Source organism: Vespa velutina, chromosome 25, assembly GCF_912470025.1.
Source record: "Vespa velutina chromosome 25, iVesVel2.1, whole genome shotgun sequence".
NCBI lineage: Eukaryota > Metazoa > Arthropoda > Insecta > Hymenoptera > Vespidae > Vespa > Vespa velutina.
In genome coordinates this window covers 1,428,290-1,446,643 of record NC_062212.1, presented here as the reverse complement: position 1 = coordinate 1,446,643, position 18,354 = coordinate 1,428,290, and the positions used below count along the sequence as shown (strand labels likewise).

Sequence of the window (18,354 nt, the reverse complement as noted above, 5' to 3'; positions counted from 1 at the left end):
ATCAGCATTAATTTTCGTCGTCATTATTATTGTCATTATTGTTCTTGTTGTTGCCATTATCGATTATTATTATTGTTATTTATTATTGATGTGACGTTCTCGTTTTTTTTTTTTGGGAGAGGGGAGAATTGGAATTGGGTGGGGGGATGGGGTAGGGTAGGGTGGGGGGAGATTTTCATAATCGTGAATTTAATCGCTTTTGTATCTTTCTATTTTTTTTTTTTTTTTATCGGCTGTGTTATCGACTAAAGGACCGTTTTTTATTGGTAAGTTTTATATACATATATATATATGTGTATAGGGTGGCAAAAAAAAAAACAGGATTTTATGACAGTTCTTCTCTTCTCTCTTTTTTTTTTTTTTCTTTTTTGTTTTGAATTTAGAAAATATATTTATTATATAATCTTTTTTTTTTCTTTTTTTTTTTTTTTAATTTCTTTTTTTCTAAGAATATACATACATATATATATATGTGTGTGTATGTATACATATATATATATATATGTGTATGTATATATATATATATATATATGTGTGTACATATATATGTGTATATGAAGACACAATGGACAAATATTGTCTATTCTAATGAAAAAAAATTTGTAAAGGCAGGCAAATAATATTGTCTCATTAATCAGAATTATTAACATCGGTTGCATGATAAATCGTTAGAATAAATTAGCTTCGAGTAATGGTATGAACGATTATTCGCTGCGATAAAAATTCGTTTTTGTCATTGTTCCATGACTAATAATTACGTACGGTGGTTAAATTAACAGGACACGTGTCTCCTACGTCGAAATATTTATTAGAATATTTCTAACGAACGCGTTAGATAGATTAGATCGTAAGAAAATTTTTAATTGTTCTATCTTAAATAACTTTTTATAATATATGTATATATATATATACTTTTTCTTTTTTTTTTTTTCATTTTCAATGTTTCTTTTTTTTTTGTAGTTCTAACGACGATCACGAAAACTTCTAATGTTTCTAATATCAAGTATTAGAAAAGATTTTTGATATTTTTATTTTGGCTTAATTCGATTCTATCTATGTAAGAATATTAATTAATATACATACATACGTATTAGATAATTAAGGAAAAAAAATTGTTGACACTTTTTTCATGTTCTATTAATATTAGAAAATTTCTAATGTACATATATTAACATTAATCCCATCGAAAAGTTCTAACGTATATTTAATCATTATAAATAATTATTTAAAATTAATAATTATTAAAAATACGATTGACATTTGTTTTATAAAAAATTTAATAATTTTATTTGATATTCTAATGATTATTAGAAAGTATCTAATGTATTTTATCTATAAAGAAAAAGTTGTAAAATTTCTTCTATTCTAATGATAATTAGAAAGTATCTAATATATTTCATCTGTACAAAAGTTTTGAAATTTGTTTTCGTTCTAACGATGATTAGAAAGTATTTGATGTATAAATTAGATTTATGAAAAAGTTCTTAAATATGTTTTATATTAATGACGATTAGAAAGTATTCAATCTATTCCATCTGTACAAAAGTTCTAAAATTTGTTTTCATTCTAATGCCGATTAGAAAATATCTAATATATACGTTAGATCTATGAAAGAAATCATTACATTGTTTTTTTTTCCTTTTTTCATTCTAATAATGATTAGAAAACATCTAATACAAACATTAGATCTATGAAAAGAATTATTAAAATCTTTTTTTTTTTTTTTTCATTCTAATGATGATTAGTTAAATGTCTAATGTATACATTAGATCCATGAAAAAAATATCAGTAATATTTGCCATTCTAATGGTGATTAAATCTAACGTATGTACATTAGAATCTCACTTATAAAGTGTAATAAAAATTTGATTTATTTAAAAAAAAAAAAAAAAAAAAAAAGAAAAGAAGAAGAAATAATTTCAATGAGATTAGAAAATTCATTCTCGTTAAATTCTAATGACTATTAAGATTTCTAATAGATATTAACGTTAGAGACACGTATTATTATGCTTCATCATGATCTCTTGCTCTCTTGCTCTGGTATCAAATATAACACTGCTAGAAAGATACAGAAATAGCTTGTATTAATATAACAGAATTCTAAAAATAACATTAATCTTTTTTATCAACATATATATATATATATATATATACTTATATATATAAAACCACGTGTAGAGACTTAAAGAATATCTTCGTTCTAATTATTTCAAATATATTCAACAGGATTCGCGTATGTTGGTGGTGCCTGTGTTGTTAACAAACGCTTAGAAAAGGTCAACTCTGTAGCCATCATTGAAGACACTGGTGGCTTCAGTGGTATCATCGTAGCGGCGCACGAAGTTGGTCACTTGTGAGTTTCTCAAAAAAAAAAAAAAAATTCATCTGTGAGTTTCTCGAAAGAAAAAGAAACGAAAAGAAAAAAAAAAAAACAAAAATTTTATCCCAAAATCGACAAACGAAAGAACTACTCTTTTTTTTTTTCTTTTTATTAATTTATTTATTTGAAATATATTTAAAAATATATCTTTAAAAATGGAGGAAAAGAAAGATCTTCGCACGGAGTTGATCACTTGTGAATTTCTCGATGAAAATAAAAAGAAAAAAAAAAAAAAAAGAAAAAAAAGAAATTTTCTTTTCTTTTCTTCTAATCAATGCCGTGAAAAAAGAAATGATTATTAAATTTTTTCTTTTTTTTTTTTTTTTGTTTTGTTTTGTTTTTAGGTTAGGTGCAGTACACGATGGTTCACCACCACCTAGTTATCTTGGTGGACCTGGTGCTGAGAAATGTCGTTGGGAGGATGGTTATATCATGAGCGATCTTAGACATACTGAAAAGGGATTCAAATGGTCCCACTGCAGTGTCTCGTCCTTCCATCATTTTCTAAAGTACGAAATAATAATATTTTCACATATACATCACATATACACGCGAACAATTACCAGTGCGATGATGTAAAGAATCTAAGAAAAAAAAAAAAAAAAAAAAAAAAAAAAAAGAGGAAGAAAAAAAAAAAAAGAACAAAAAGATTAACAAAACACATTAAACGTCGAATCGAAATAATTCGACACTTTTTCGGGAGAAATTTTTTCTACAAACTTTCGAAATTTTCTTCATCCAATAATTTTGCAAATAATTTTGTGGTACTCCTGCTGATGCTCGTTTAAAAGAAAAAAATGAATTTCAAAATTCGTTGTAACAACGTAGAAATTATATAATTAAAATAATAATAATAATAATAATAAAATACACACACACACACACGCACGCACGCACGCATACACATATATATATATACTTTTTTTTTCTTTTTTCTAGTGGCGACACTGCAACGTGTTTGTACAATGCACCCCACGAAGACGAGGCCTTACCAAGAGTTTTACCAGGCAAATTACTATCGTTAGATGCCCAGTGCCGTAAGGATCGCGGTACCAGTGCCTGTTTCGTGAGTAAAAATTTGTTTTAAATTAATACTAATGAATTAAACGAACGTAGTAAATCAAATGTCCCTATCGCGTGAAATAAAAGGAGGAATGTCAAATATCCCTATTCATAAAGAGTCAAAAGTTCCTAAGTGATATATAAAAAAAAAAAAAGAAAAAACAGAAACAAAAAAAGAAATCAATTACTCTTCTTCGAAATTTCATAAACATTTGGATTAGATTCGCCATATTATCAGACCGATAATACCGAACTTGTAATTTTGATAATCTGTAAAAAAAACTTTATTTTAAATCATTTAAATTATTAAAAATAATATATGTATATATGTATATATATATATATATATATTAGGTTGGAAACTATGAAACGGACGTTGAATGAAAATAAATAACTAAACGAAAACGCCCGTTTTATAGTTTCCAACCTGATACTTATGCATTAGATTGGAAACTATGAAACGGTCGTTGAAGGAAAATAAATAACTAAACAAAAACGCCCGTTTCATAGTTTCCAACCTAATATATATATATGTGTATATGTATATTGACAATGAATTATTTAAAAAAAAAAAAAATATTATTATATATAAAAAATTATTAGACATTTTTACGTTGATATTTATATCAATAGATATATTATTGATATATTATTTATTTATGATGTTTTTCTATTCTTTTCTGTTTTGTTCGGGGCCGGGGGGAGAGGGTGGTTTGGCTACTTAACTAATTGACCTGGGATTACAGAAAGACGACAGAGTTTGTGCACAATTATTTTGCTTCGACGCTGGATCCGGTTATTGCGTTGCATATCGTCCAGCAGCTGAGGGTTCACCATGCGGCGATGGCCAGGTAAATATAAAATAAAAAAAAAATAAATTAATTAATTAAATAGAAAAATAAATATAGAAGAATAAATGAGAAAGAAGGAAAAAAACAAAATTTTATTGATATATTAAATGAATCATATGTGTATATATATATATATATATATATATATATATATATATATATATATATGTTATTATTATTATTATTATTACTATTATTATATATAATAATATATAAATATATATGTGTGTATGTTCTAAATAATTATATGGATTTGGATTTCTTTTTCTTCTTTTTTTTTTTTTTTTTTTAATATTTATAATATTCTAATTTTTATACAATCGTACACACATACACATACACACATATACACAGGATATATAGAAAAAAAAACAATATGCAATTAAGAAAAAAAAAAGATCATTAATATATCAAATAAATAAATATATAATTATAATTATATATTTATATATATATATATATATTGAAAATATGTAAAAAGAAATGGTACATAAAAACGTGCAATTAGAAAGAAAAAAAAAAGAAAGAAAAGAAAAAAGGATCAAATACAATATCCTTAAATTTAAATCGATTTAATTATGGTTAGTCAAATTTTTCTTTTTTTTTTATTTATTTTATTTTATTTTATTTTATTTCATTTATTTATCTATTTACTTTTTCTTTCCTTTCTTTCAATAAATTTACAAAAAGTCAATGTCATCGAAGAAAAATTTTTCACCCGACCTTTTTTAATTTATTAATTATATATATATATATATATATATATATATATATATATATATATATATATATATATATTAAATGAATTAATTTATTGATTAATTTTTATTGATTAAAAATTTCGAACGTATCGTTTTTCTTTTGTTTTTTTTTTTTCTTTTTCTTTTCTTTCGTTTAATTTCTTTCTGTTATTTTTTATTGATTTATTTTCTTTCTTCTTTTTTTTTTCTTGTTGTCTTTAATTTTATTTCAGTACTGTCTCAATGGTAAATGCGTCGCCGAACATGAAAATATAATACCTGATTATACCCAAAATATACCAACTTATGTACGTCGAGACGGTAGTTTCGGACCACCTGCGAACAACAGGCCGATATTTGCACAGTATAATAACACCGATTACAGGTAAATTGACTCGCAATTTGTATAAACAATTTAATGAAAATTCGATCGAGAAAGAAAAACGAAAAACGATTAGTAAAATAATGAGAAATGAAAATTTTATCCGTCATATTTTACTTTTCATTTTCTTTCAAAATAATCGGTTCGAATGACGATCAAAATCAAGGTCATTTAACCCTTTAATGCGTGATATCTTTTTTCATAAATTTTTAATCACAAAGTAAAAAAAAATTAAAAAAAAATATATATATATATATATATATATATAATAACATCACGAAGAATCGTCAAGTCAGTTTTTAATTGTTGATGAAATAAAATTTGTAGAATTTTTTCTATATATTTTTTTTTTAATAATTGATTATCACGACAATTCATACAATTTTTATATTGATATTATTATTATTATTATTATTATTCATTTGATATGAATGATATTATAAGAAATTAATTATCGTAATAAAAAAAGTAATAAAAATAATAATAACAATAATGATAAATATTAAAAATTTTATTTTGATTAAATAAATAAAAAAAAATATAATAAAAATTTAAAGAGCATTTAAAGGGTTAATACAATAACATTTAAATAATATTCCACACAGGTATCCATGGGAAGGAACAACATTTACACCATCAAAATCGAAATTTAAATATTCCCCATACCTAACCCCAAATTTATTGACGTCAAGTATTACAACAGCAACAACGACAACAACAACAATAACAAACGTTAAACGTCAATATACACCTACATCAACGGTATACAAATACACGTACACGACTGCCAATAATTTGCTTGCCATTAATGATAAAATTAAAAATAATAGTAATTATAATAATAACAACAACAACAACAACAACAACAATTATGGAAAAATCAACAATGGTGTTAATCGAACAACTACGACTAGCAAGAAAAACAACAGATATAATTTTAATTTTCGTTACAACGTCAATTCTACCCCAAAAGTTGTTAACAATCCTAATGACGTGAATTATCCGAAAATTATACCGTTCAAACGTAAGACCACGTCAACCGTGACGCCATTTTCTCCGACGACATTGGCACATCTTCAAAATGGCCTCCAAAATGGCGAACAAAATGGCGGTCGTGGTAAGAGAATTTTGTGAAAACAATCAAATTAAAAAAATTAAAAAAAAAAAAAAAAAAAAATATTTATATACATATATAAAAAAAAACAAAATTCAATTCTTTCTATCTCGCGTTAATCTTTCTAATATCGAAATCTTTGTCCCTCTCTCTAATTTTATTTTATTTTATTTTATTTTAATTTATTTGATTTTATTTTATTCTATTCTATTTATTCAAAATCAAAGCATGACTATACTCCTTCATTTTGTCTATATCTTTTTAATCACTATCTCGTTCTTCTTTTTATTTTATCATTATAATTTTTTAACCATGGAAAAAGGATCTAAAAAACTATATATATGAACATAATTGATCACGAGCGAAAATGCGGACCATAAGCTCGATCATTGTTTTTACATTGTTTTCACGATCTTCTTACTATTCTTTCTTTCTTTTTTTTTGTTTTTTTTTTCTTTCTTTTTTTTTCATTTAATTCACTATTAAGGCAGTGAGAATTTTATGTAAACTTACATCAAATGGGATATTTACATGGAACTACTATGTTACATCAAAAATAATACTAATACGGATAAAACACATACGACGAATTACATCACATCACATTACATTACATTACATTACATTACATTACATTACATTACATTACATTACATTACATTACATTACATTTACAGGCATACGAAAGGAATTAAATTACGTTACATTACATTTACAGAACATCGAATGAATTAATCATTACAATACATTATATTTACATGACACAAAATTAATTATATATTTTTACAATTACATTAGATCAAATTACGTGTAATTTTGTAATTACGTTACATTCACTTACATGTAATTTTGCAATTACATTACATTGGCTCGTTTTAATTTTTACATGGATACATTTAAGAAGCACGAAATGATTTATATAATACTATTAAAATTACATTACATCATCACAATTATTATATATATATATATATATATATATATATATATATTTATATATAATTACAATTACATTGTGTAAACAATTGCACATATATTTTATACATAAATGTACACGTCCTATACTTCGTATTACTACTTGCATCTAATTTGTTTTTTTTGTTTACTAAAACCTTCACTTAGACATCTGTCCGTTACTATCCTAATTCTAATTCTAATTCTAATTCTAATTCTAATTCTAATTCTAATTCTAATTCTAATTTTAATTCTAATTCTAATTCCAGATGGGAATAATCATGTATTTACAGAAACATCTGATCTCATATAAAACATTTAAATAAATATTTCCTTCTTTTGTTTATGTTTTTTTATTAAACATTTTCTCTCTCTCTCTCTCTCTCTCTCTCTCTCTCTCTCTCTCTCTCTTTCTGTCTCTTTTTATCTTTATCTGTCTCTTTCTCGTACACACGTCAACATATATATATATATATATATATACACACACACACACACATACACACGGATACGTTCGAAATCATTAATAAGGCCCAATTATCTTTAGAAACAGAGGGCGATGAGTGCATGGACCTAGGGCCCGATTGCTTGGATCTGATTGACAGGCTGGGAATATGGCTGTGCCATTTGCAATCCGTAAAGAGCCGTTGCTGTGCGTCCTTGAAGACTATCTGCCCTTAAGGAAAAAAGAAAAAAGGAAAAAAGAAAAAAAAAAAAATGAGAGAGAAAAGAAAGAAAAAGAGAATACGAACAACTCCTTCGGATATCTTTGAGGTTATCTATAGATAAAAAAAGAAAAAAAAAAAAAAAGAGAAAAAAATAAAAAAGAAAAGAAAAAGCAAGAAAAGATAAAAGAAAAAGATCGATTACTACGTACGTCGAAAGAAGAAAAAAAAAACGAAAAAAAAAAAAGAAAAATATAGAAATGAAAGAAGAAAAAAAAAGAAAGTCGAGGAACCAAAACTATCGTATTTCGTTTTTTTTTTCTTTTTTTTTTCTTTTTTTTTTTTTTTTTTTTTTTTTTTTTTTTCCTTACGCAGATCTCGAGAATTTCGATTTAGAGGATCGATTTTATTTGATATTTCTGTAAATCATTTTCCTCAATTTTTCTTTTCTTTTTGTATTTTTTTTTTTTTCTCTTTGTTTTCAAGATCAACAATTGTGATGAACAATTCACGAATTTTAACGTAAACAAAAGAACAAAAATGTACTGCCTTTTGATCTTTAACCCTTGGTCGGATATTTATTATTAATTTTAATTTGATTATTATTATTATTATTATTATTATTATTATTATTATATTATTAATTTTAATGTTATTATTATTATTAATTTTACTTGTAATTTTAATTTTATTATTATTAATATTATTATTATTAATTTTAATTGTAATTTTAATGTTATTATTATTATTATTATTATTATTATTATATTTTTTTTTAATTTTTATTTTTATTATTATTATTATTTTCGTTCTTCGATGAGAAATTATGCAAAAGAATTTGTACTGGTACAAAATTGCGTATTTTCAATTTCGATTTCGAACAAGAACAAAAACGACTTAATCGTTAATTTTTCCCTTCTTTTTTTTTTTCTTTTTTTTTGCTATCTTGTTTTTTTTTTTTTGTTCTTTTTGAACAATTTTTTTTTTTCGTTTTCTTAATTGTAATTATTACTTTGCATTATTTTTTAAGTATCGAATGATCCTCGATCGTGCAATAAGCCAACGAGCGTCTCACATATTTTCTTTAAGAGTATTAGTTTCTCGTTAAACTATCCGTGTCTTCCTTTCTAATATATTCGAGGCAGGTCTATTGTGTAATTGTTTATAAATAAACGAATTATAAAAAGTGAGACCTCAGCTTCATAAGAATCCGCCAATAATCAGAGGTCGATTTATTGTTTCATAACGGCCATTTTGCATTCTTCGTTTGTGTATCATATTACTTTATTTTTTTTTTTTTTTTTTTCTTTCTAAAACATCGATAAAATGTAAACGTTATCTAAACTAAATAATAAAAATTTTACACAATGTAGATTTTAGTTATTTATCATTACCTTCTTTTTTTTCATTTTCTTTCGTTCTAATTGCCAATGTATTCGATTGAATTATATTTTTCCTACTAATTAGAAAAAATATTTTCAAAAATAAAAAATTCCTATGAAAGAGAACTAAATCAAAGTAAAATTGTAAACATGAGCTATCGTAGATTATTTGTCAATCAGTCGGATAAAATAGAACTCTAATATTACCGATATATATATTTTCTACTCGATCGATAAAACAGACATATCATCGACATTCTTTTCTTACTGAATCGATAAAACAGGACTCTATTATTAGCGACATTTTCATAATATTTACAAATTGTCAGAGATAAGGGACGCTTTTTTTTCTAATCTCGTTTCGATCATTAATCCTTCACTCTTTAGGATCTTATCTGTAATCTTCTATATTATACTCTATCATTTCTACGTTATTAAATTAAATTTAGTTTCAAAACTTTCGGGTATATATTTATCGCGAACATTATTGAGATTACAGAGTTTGATTAAACGTTGATGCAATGTTATAAAATTATAAATTATCGATAAAAGGGTAAACAAATGTAGATCCTCATTTGATTCGTATTGATATTCTTTACTTGTTAAAAAAAAAAAAAAAAAAAAAAAGAATTATGAACCTGGCGAAAGTGAACACTCCTTTGAAATTTCTACAATAATTATTATTAATTAAATCTAATAACTTTTATTTAAAACGTTTATTAATAAATTTTCATTTGATTTATTATTAAAAGTAAATCTTCTTTCGACAAATTTTATAAATTTTTATTTACATTTAATATATTATTAAATATAATATATATATATATATATATATATATATATATATATATATATATATAAAATAAAATATGTTATAAATTTTATTGAAAATAAAATTATTGAAAAAAAAAAGGTTTTTTTTTTTTTTTTTTTTTTTTTTTTTTTTTTTTTTTTTTTTAAATTAAAAATAATCATTCGGATATAAAATGTGTATGGGAATGAAATTTTGTAGAAAAAGATTTATTATTAAAAAATAAAATGTAACAATCCGATTAAAAAGAAATTTTTCATTTAACATTTATAATCGAACTTAATATTCTTAAAAAATTTCCTCTTCTTTCTCTCTCTCTCTCTCTTTTCTTTTTTTTCTTACGCGAACTAGACATCTGAGTACTCAAAATCTACGATAAAATATTCAAATCGATTATAATTCATCTAAATCAATGGGGAAAAAGAAATGTGATCGTGGTTACGTAAAGGACACACCTTTGTTTTGATTTTATGTTCTTCATAAAAGTCACGTAATTCAATCATTAGATTAAAAATATTTCAGCATAATAATCATGTTGACACATTATCATTGCAATTTATTACTTCGTGCACTTTAATCTATTATATTATAGATCATATAGATCATATAGATCATATAGATCATATATCCGTTCAATATTATAATTGCGTTTTATATGAACAAGTGTTTCTTCTTCTTTCCTTTTTCATTTAATTTTTTTCTTCTTCCTTTTCTTTCCTCTTTTTTTCTTTTTTTTTTTTTTTTTTTTTTTTTTTTTTTGTTATACATAATCACCAAACACAAATCAAATTTTAGTTATCCGATTTCTTATATAAAGCGGGGATATCAAATTATTTTTTTACACTTTTACAACGAGTCAACTCGGAGTAACGCGTTCGTCCCATTAAGGAATATTATCGGAGCAATTTTGAACGTTGAAATTTTGAGGAAAAAAAAAAAGAAGTTAGAAAAAAAAAAAAAAAAAGAAAAGAAAGAAAAATTAATAATAACCAACGATTAATGATTTTTATTCGCGATCATGTTTCGAAAAATTATTTTCTTGTGTACAGTAATTGTGTATCACGTACAATGCAAAAAGGTATTTAAATATATATATATTTATTTATTTATTTATTTATTTATTTTTCTTTTTGATCATTTTTTGATTGATGAAAAAACTTTTGTTCATCATTTTCATTACGACGATCATTCGTAACTTTTAATTTCATTGAAAGTATTTTTTTCTTTAATTTATAATACGTCGATAAAAATTAATTGTAAAAATATTAATTATGAATATTTTTGATGAAAGAGAGGGGGGGGAAAAAAAGAAATAAATATATAAACAAATAAATAAATATATGACAAAATTATTTTCGATTCTTTTTTCTTTTCCTTTCTTTTTTTTTTTTTTTTTTTTTTTTTTTCTTCAATCGTGCATTTCGTAAAATTTCATTTACAAAAGTATATTCATTTTCAATTTATATTTAATACTTTTACATGACTTTTTATAAATTCAAGAAGAAAAAGGAAGGAGAAAAAAAATCGCAAATACAATTTTCAATTAATCAATTTAATGACTTTAATTAACTTTAATCATTTTAATTTCAAGCTTCACGAATATATGACACCGGAAGAAGTGATGGCAGTATTCAACACAGATCATAAAGAAGGTATTTGAATATTTTTCGATTTTATTAATAAAAAAGAAAAAATAAATAAATAAATAAGTAAATAAATACAAAAAAAAATTAAAATAAAATAAAATAAAATAAAATAAAACAAAATAAAACAAATGAGAGAAAAAGAAAAGATACATTCTTGCTTAAATTTTTCAAATTGATTCAATTGACATACCTAAATCATCGTTCAACAAAAAATTCCTCATTTTTAAAATTTATTATTTTTATTTATTATTTTATTGAGGAATATAAATATATATTCCTCAAATTTAAAATTCCTCATTTTTTAATTAATTAATTAATTAATTGATTGATTGATTAATTAATTAATTTATTTATTTATTTAATATCATTTATTTATTATTCAAAGGATAAAATAAAAGAAAGAGAATATAAATGATTAATAAAATTAATGAATTAACTATAGTACCGGATTATGATGTCGTTCCAATAAAACACACTGTCCATCGAAGAAATTTGGATGACGATCAAGAAATACAATTTAAAGCTTTCGACAAAGACATTAAATTGTATCTTAATCCTACGGAGGGAATCCTTGCTGGCGAAAAAACACCCGTATGGACAGTCTCTTCCAATCCAGATTATCCCGAGGGATTAAAATATGATTTGGTACCTAATGTAAGTTCATTTATATTTTTTTTTCTCTTTTTTTTTTCTTTTCTTTTTCTTTTTTTTTTTTTTTTTTTTTTTTTTAAATACATTTTTTTAATACGTTAACATATTTTAAGATGACGAATTTTCTCAAAAGAGAAAACTTTTCTCACTTTTACGAGGAATAATTTAATGAAATTAATTTAATGAAAATATAAGAAAAGAAAAAAAATTTCCATCGATGTGTCGTCTGAAAATAAAAAAATAAAATAAAATAAAAAAAAAAAAAAAAGAAAGAAAAGAAAGTAAAAAAAATATTTTCTCAATGATTATATTTAAAAGATATAATAAAATAATATTTTCTTTCTAGGCCATGAAAGATATTGGCAAAACATTTCATGATATGAATAATACAGCATCGATATTGATGAGATTGGATGCTAATAAAAGATTACATCTTGTAAGTAATAAAATTTCTACGAATAAAAAATATTATTGATTAAATGATAAATGAAAATTTTAATTTTTTCTTTTTTTTTTTTTTTTTCAAGAACGGAATCATTTCTTCCGCCAATAAAGTAATTCGATCATTACCAGGACGCATTATAAATGACATACTGTACAAAGGATTAAATCTATACGAATCATATCATAGTAAAAATTTAACTGATAATGATGATCTTGCATATACTCATCATCATGTTATTTATGATATGCCAAAGAATAAAAAAAAACAATACAAAGAATTTAGTAAGTTAAATGTTTTCATTATAGAAAGTATTAACATAACTGTGAATTAAATATCTATGAATCTAATGTATTTCATTCAAATATTGTTGTCATTTTTAGAATTAACAGATCCAATTAAATACGATAGTAACATTAAAAAAAAACATAATGTACCAGATATTATCTATCCAGAACTATTAATCATAATGGATAACAGTGAATACGCGTAAGGAAAAAAAAAAAAATAAATAAATAAATAAATCATTTTAATTGTTATAAATTTAATATAAATATAAAAAATTTCAAATGTCTAATGTTCTTATTGAAAATGTTTCAGATTGGTTGGAAATAATATCGAACATGCCATAAAATATATCTTATCATTTTGGAACGCTGTAGATTTAAGATACAGATTATTAAATAATCCAAAAATTCGATTTAACATTGCCGGTATAGTTATTGCCTTGGTAAGCTAAATTTATTTTCTTAATTTTTCTTTTTTCTCTCTTTTTCTCTCCCTCTCTATCTCTCTCTCTCTCTCTCTCTCTCTCTCTCTCTCTCTCTCTCTCTCTCTCTCTCTCTCTCTCTCTCTCTCTCTCTCTCTTTAGTCATTTAATATATACTATATATTTTAATATATATTTCATTTCAGGATAATAATGCAACTTCATACATGGAAAAAAATCGTTTAGAGAGTGATTCGCTTATGGTTGATGTTGATAAAGCTTTACGTGACATGGCAGATTATATTTATAGAGAGACAAGATTTCCAATTGGTTTCTATGACATAGCCATCACTATGACCCAGTAAGAATATATATATATATATATATATATATATATATATATATATATATATATATATATATATATATATATTAGATTGGAAACTATGAAACGGGCGTTGAATGAGGATAAACGATTAAACAAAAACGCCCGTTTCATAGTTTCCAACCTAATATATCCATTTATAAAAAATAAAGTAAATTAACAAAATATCTAAAAAATATTTTACTCATTTTTTCAGATTAGATATATGTAACATGTTTGACAATTATTGCGACGATTCGACACTTGGTAAATAATCCTAATTTTATTTCAGATGTATTTTATATATATATATATATATATTAGTATAATTTAATTTATTTATTTACACAGGTTATGCGTATGTATCAGGTGCATGTAACAGACAGGACGATAACAAAACTTCAGAAATGGCTGGTATCGTAGAGGATAATGGTGGTTTTAGTGGAATTATACCGGCTGCTCATGAAATTGGCCATTTGTATGTTATTACATTAAAATAAAATATCATATTATATTCTTATAAATTATTATAAAATAATATTATCATAAAAAATTGTTTAGAATTGGTGCCAGACACGATGGTAATCCAACTTATGCTACTGATTGTTCAGAATATGATGGCTACATAATGACAAGTGGATTAATGTTAAATGAAAATGGATTTGAATGGTCCAACTGTACTATAAATGCATTTTATTCCTTTCTCAAGTATGTTTTATCATTTCAAATTTTATTTCTAACAAAATATATATATATATATATATATATATATGAAATTATTATTATTATTACAGTGAAGATAGAGCAAAATGTCTTTACAATGAACCTGTAAATGATAATTCATTACCTCGAATTCTACCAGGCAAATTAATGTCACTCGATTATCAATGTAAAAAAGTACATGGTCCTGAAGCAGAAGCATGTAATGTAAGTTTACAATTACAAACATATATATATATATAAATTTAAAGTGTAAAATATATTAAAATGTTTGTACGTTTCAGACTGATCATACTGTCTGTACTAGATTAGATTGTTTAGTACCAGGAAATATAAAAGCTTGTACAGCTATAGCTCCAGCAGCTGAAGGTTCTCCTTGCGGAAAAGGCGTTGTAAGTATATAAAATTAAACATTATTTATATCAATTAAATTCTTCAACAAAATTAAACAATTTTCTTTCTACAGTAATATCAAATATATTTCCTGAAATATTTTCTTTCTCAAAATTGATTATCTTCTTAATTCTTTTTCTTTTTCTTTTTTTCTTTTTTTTTCTTCTTTTCCAGTTTTGTCTCAACGGTAAATGCGTTTTGGAAGGATCATATATGAAATCTATCAATAATAAATTCTGGTTAAGACGTTTCCAACCATTATTCAAACTTCAAAAGATTGTAAAATTATTTGGCTAATGAAAAATATACATTAATAGCGAATAATAAATTAATATATTTCAACAGAGATTATAAAATTTTGTAATGTTAATTATTTTATTTCATTAAAAATAAATATAAAAATTTATAATATTATTCTTATCAATTAATAATTTTTGGATCTATACCTATTTCATCGTACAACTCACTTTTAGTACCAGGATAATTTTCTAAAATACAATCTATTATATCTGTACATAATCTTTTACGTTTAACATATTCACGTGTATATTCATCCAAAGAGGATTGTGTTTTTCTTTTTATTTCAGTTAAATCCATACTACCGGTAGATTCAATAAGTTTATCTAATTTATTTGTTAAAACATTAATACTTTCCAAGAGTAAAACTTTCTCTTTGTATGCTTCTTCAACAGTGACAGATGATTTTAAAGATTTTAATAAAGTCTCTTGATTTTTAATCTCTTTCTCTAAATCTTGATATCTAGTTTCAACGTCGTTCGCATGTGCCTGTAATTCTTTATCGATTCTCATTAATTCCTCTATATCTTGCGTCGAGTCCTGAACAACGCAATAAACTTTTTGCTTTCCATACACCTAATCAAATATAAAAAAAGAACATTTAATTGACATATATATATATATATATATATATATTGGAGTGTTTCATAGTATTTAATAAATATACACATATAAATATTTAAATTAATTGAAAATAATTATTATGATAATAATTATTTTTCATTATAATTTAATTTTAATTATATATTATAATTTATGATATGTAATAAATTATAATATATATATATATATTTTTTTTTTTTGGAGTGTTTCATAGTGTTTAATAAATATACACATATAAATATTTAAATTAATTAAAAATAATTATTATCATAATAATTACTTTTAATTATAATTTAATTTTAATTATATATTATAATTTATGATATGTAATAAATTATAATATATATATATATATATATATATATATATATATATATATATATATATATATTTATATATATACATTTTTTTTTTGGAATATTTCATAGTGTTTAATAAATATACATATATAAATATTTATTTAAAATATAAACATATAATTAAATAGAAATATTTACATTCATCTAAAATAATTATTATCATAATAATAATTTTTAATTATAATTTATGATAAGTAATAAATTATAATATATATATATATATATATTTTTTTTTTGGAGTGTTTCATAGTGTTTAATAAATATACATATATAAATACTTATTTAAAGTATAAATATATAATTAAATATAAATATTTACATTAATCTAAATTAATTATTATGATAATAATTATTTTTAATTATAATTTAATTTTAATTAAATATTATAATTTGTGATATGTAATATATTATAATATATAACTATATGTCTCAACAATTATTTAATTATTTTCATTATAATGAATATTTAAAAATCTACTTACTTTTTCAAATATCTTTCCTTCTGTTAATAAATGATCAATGGCCTTTTGAACGGCAGATTTACCAAATTCATTGTGCAAATTCAATACTATATCGTTCACGCTGTAAGGTCTGTTTTGAATTTTTAAATGTTTGTATACGGTATCCATGGCCATTATTTGTTAACCAATAACATTTCTATATATAACTTATATTAATTTATAAGCTGTAGCAATATTAATTAAAACAATATATATATATATATATATACATATACACACATCAATGATTTTATATTAGATGTATTAATAAAAATTAGATAATCGTCTCTTACAATATAAAATAATTAAAGAAAAAAATAAAATCTAACCATTTTCCAAAGTCGACACATATAATATATTCTGAATTCTACATAAACCACAAAAAATATATTCGTTTATAGACCCATAAAACAGAAAAAAAAAAAAGAAACAAAAACAAAAATTAATATCGTACACTTTTACGATACAATCAATTAACTGATAAAAGATGATAGCTTACAATGCAATAACATTCGAACTATGAAAAATATCTTATAACCTGTCAACATCAACGAGAACATTATCGACGACGACACTAGAAATCGCTTACAGCGCTTTAGAATATGAAACTAACAATTCACGATAATCGATCAAATGTAATATAAAAATTTTCTTGAAAAATCATTATTATGATAATAAATTATTGTAGTTATGTTTCAATATAATGTACAATATACAAACATAATAAATATACGTGTAAAAATATAATATATAAAAGAGTAATAAAACTATGATATTGGTTATGTTATCATAACTACGGTAGATAACAAATTATCGGCAATATTTTATTACTTACATACGAATTATAGGCAGCTCGAATAAAAAATCGAAGAACAATATTATAAATTGCACAAACACACGAAGAAAAATAATAATTTGTTAATGAAAACTGTAGAACAACAAACGTTGAAACAAGACTGTCGACCATCTTGATGCCAACGATGGAAGCAAAATACCGACTGAAACCTGATTGGTTATCATCTCAGCGGCGGTCACGTGACTTCAAATAAATATTTTAAATCTATACCAACAAACGATACTTCATAAGAAAAAAGTGTCCATATTAAATGAATGTTCATAATAAAAGAAAAAAAAATGAATGAAGTAAATAAAAATACTTTTATTATTATTATTATTATTTCATATAATTATTAATATATAAAGATAAATAATAATTAAAAATATTTATTAAAAAAATCACAATTATTTTCGTAATATTATATAAACTATTTAAAAAAATAATATTTATTTGCAAATTTTAAAATAATAAATATAATAGACATATTAATG

The 18,354-nt window shown here is 23.0% G+C and overlaps 3 protein-coding genes across 12 annotated transcripts in view; 2 read left to right on the top strand and 1 right to left on the bottom strand.

The window, feature by feature from the left end:
- Positions 1–8,321, top strand: part of LOC124957354 — a 17,421-nt gene extending 9,100 nt beyond the window's left edge. For 2 of the 4 annotated variants that reach the window (XM_047514338.1, XM_047514339.1), the window contains exons 6-12: positions 2,227–2,353; positions 2,725–2,889; positions 3,320–3,446; positions 4,189–4,293; positions 5,267–5,418; positions 6,021–6,532; positions 8,031–8,321. In XM_047514338.1, coding sequence (XP_047370294.1) covers positions 2,227–2,353; positions 2,725–2,889; positions 3,320–3,446; positions 4,189–4,293; positions 5,267–5,418; positions 6,021–6,532; positions 8,031–8,164 — 1,322 coding nt within the window. In that variant the 3' untranslated portion in view covers positions 8,165–8,321. Of the gene's footprint in view, positions 1–251; positions 267–2,226; positions 2,354–2,724; positions 2,890–3,319; positions 3,447–4,188; positions 4,294–5,266; positions 5,419–6,020; positions 6,533–8,030 lie in introns of all 4 variants that reach the window. The other 2 variants (XM_047514337.1, XM_047514336.1) reach the window with 2 other exon arrangements.
- A 2,432-nt stretch (positions 8,322–10,753) lies between these two features.
- Positions 10,754–15,593, top strand: LOC124957201 (venom metalloproteinase 3-like). Its single transcript, XM_047514037.1, has 15 exons — positions 10,754–10,783; positions 10,864–11,004; positions 11,933–11,993; positions 12,430–12,641; positions 12,985–13,074; positions 13,166–13,364; positions 13,464–13,569; positions 13,681–13,810; positions 13,996–14,150; positions 14,371–14,420; positions 14,505–14,631; positions 14,715–14,861; positions 14,948–15,080; positions 15,158–15,265; positions 15,441–15,593. The coding sequence occupies exons 1-15, from the start codon at positions 10,754–10,756 to the stop codon at positions 15,561–15,563; spliced, it is 1,812 nt and encodes a 603-aa protein (XP_047369993.1). The 3' UTR covers positions 15,564–15,593.
- On the bottom strand, positions 14,939–17,998 carry LOC124957246 (homologous-pairing protein 2 homolog). 7 transcript variants are annotated; one of them, XM_047514098.1, is made up of 4 exons: positions 17,525–17,827; positions 17,355–17,392; positions 17,008–17,182; positions 14,939–16,139 (listed from the first exon to the last, which is right to left on the bottom strand). In XM_047514098.1, exons 3-4 carry the CDS (start codon positions 17,158–17,160, stop codon positions 15,687–15,689), a joined length of 606 nt encoding a protein of 201 aa, XP_047370054.1. In that variant the 5' UTR covers positions 17,161–17,182; positions 17,355–17,392; positions 17,525–17,827; the 3' UTR covers positions 14,939–15,686. The 7 variants fall into 7 exon arrangements, with proteins under 7 accessions (XP_047370054.1, XP_047370049.1, XP_047370053.1 ...); XM_047514093.1 differs by lacking the exons at positions 17,355–17,392; positions 17,525–17,827 and adding an exon at positions 17,861–17,998 and having other exon boundaries at positions 17,008–17,210; XM_047514097.1 differs by lacking the exons at positions 17,355–17,392; positions 17,525–17,827 and adding an exon at positions 17,861–17,998 and having other exon boundaries at positions 17,008–17,192.
- Positions 17,999–18,354: the final 356 nt, after the last annotated feature.

What these genes read in the sequence shown, in the direction of transcription:
- LOC124957201 (XM_047514037.1), top strand. Translation starts at nt 10,754, where the DNA reads ATGGGGAAAAAGAAATGTGATCGTGGTTAC. An exon ending in AGAAATGTGATCGTGGTTAC is followed by an intron (nt 10,784 to 10,863) that starts GTAAAGGACACA and finishes AAAATATTTCAG; the next exon opens with CATAATAATCATGTTGACAC. An exon ending in CTAATAAAAGATTACATCTT is followed by an intron (nt 13,075 to 13,165) that starts GTAAGTAATAAA and finishes TTTTTTTTCAAG; the next exon opens with AACGGAATCATTTCTTCCGC.
- LOC124957246 (XM_047514093.1), bottom strand. Translation starts at nt 17,160, where the DNA reads ATGGCCATGGATACCGTATACAAACATTTAAAAATTCAAAACAGACCT. An exon ending in AAGGAAAGATATTTGAAAAA is followed by an intron (nt 16,140 to 17,007) that starts GTAAGTAGATTT and finishes ATATTTGATTAG; the next exon opens with GTGTATGGAAAGCAAAAAGT.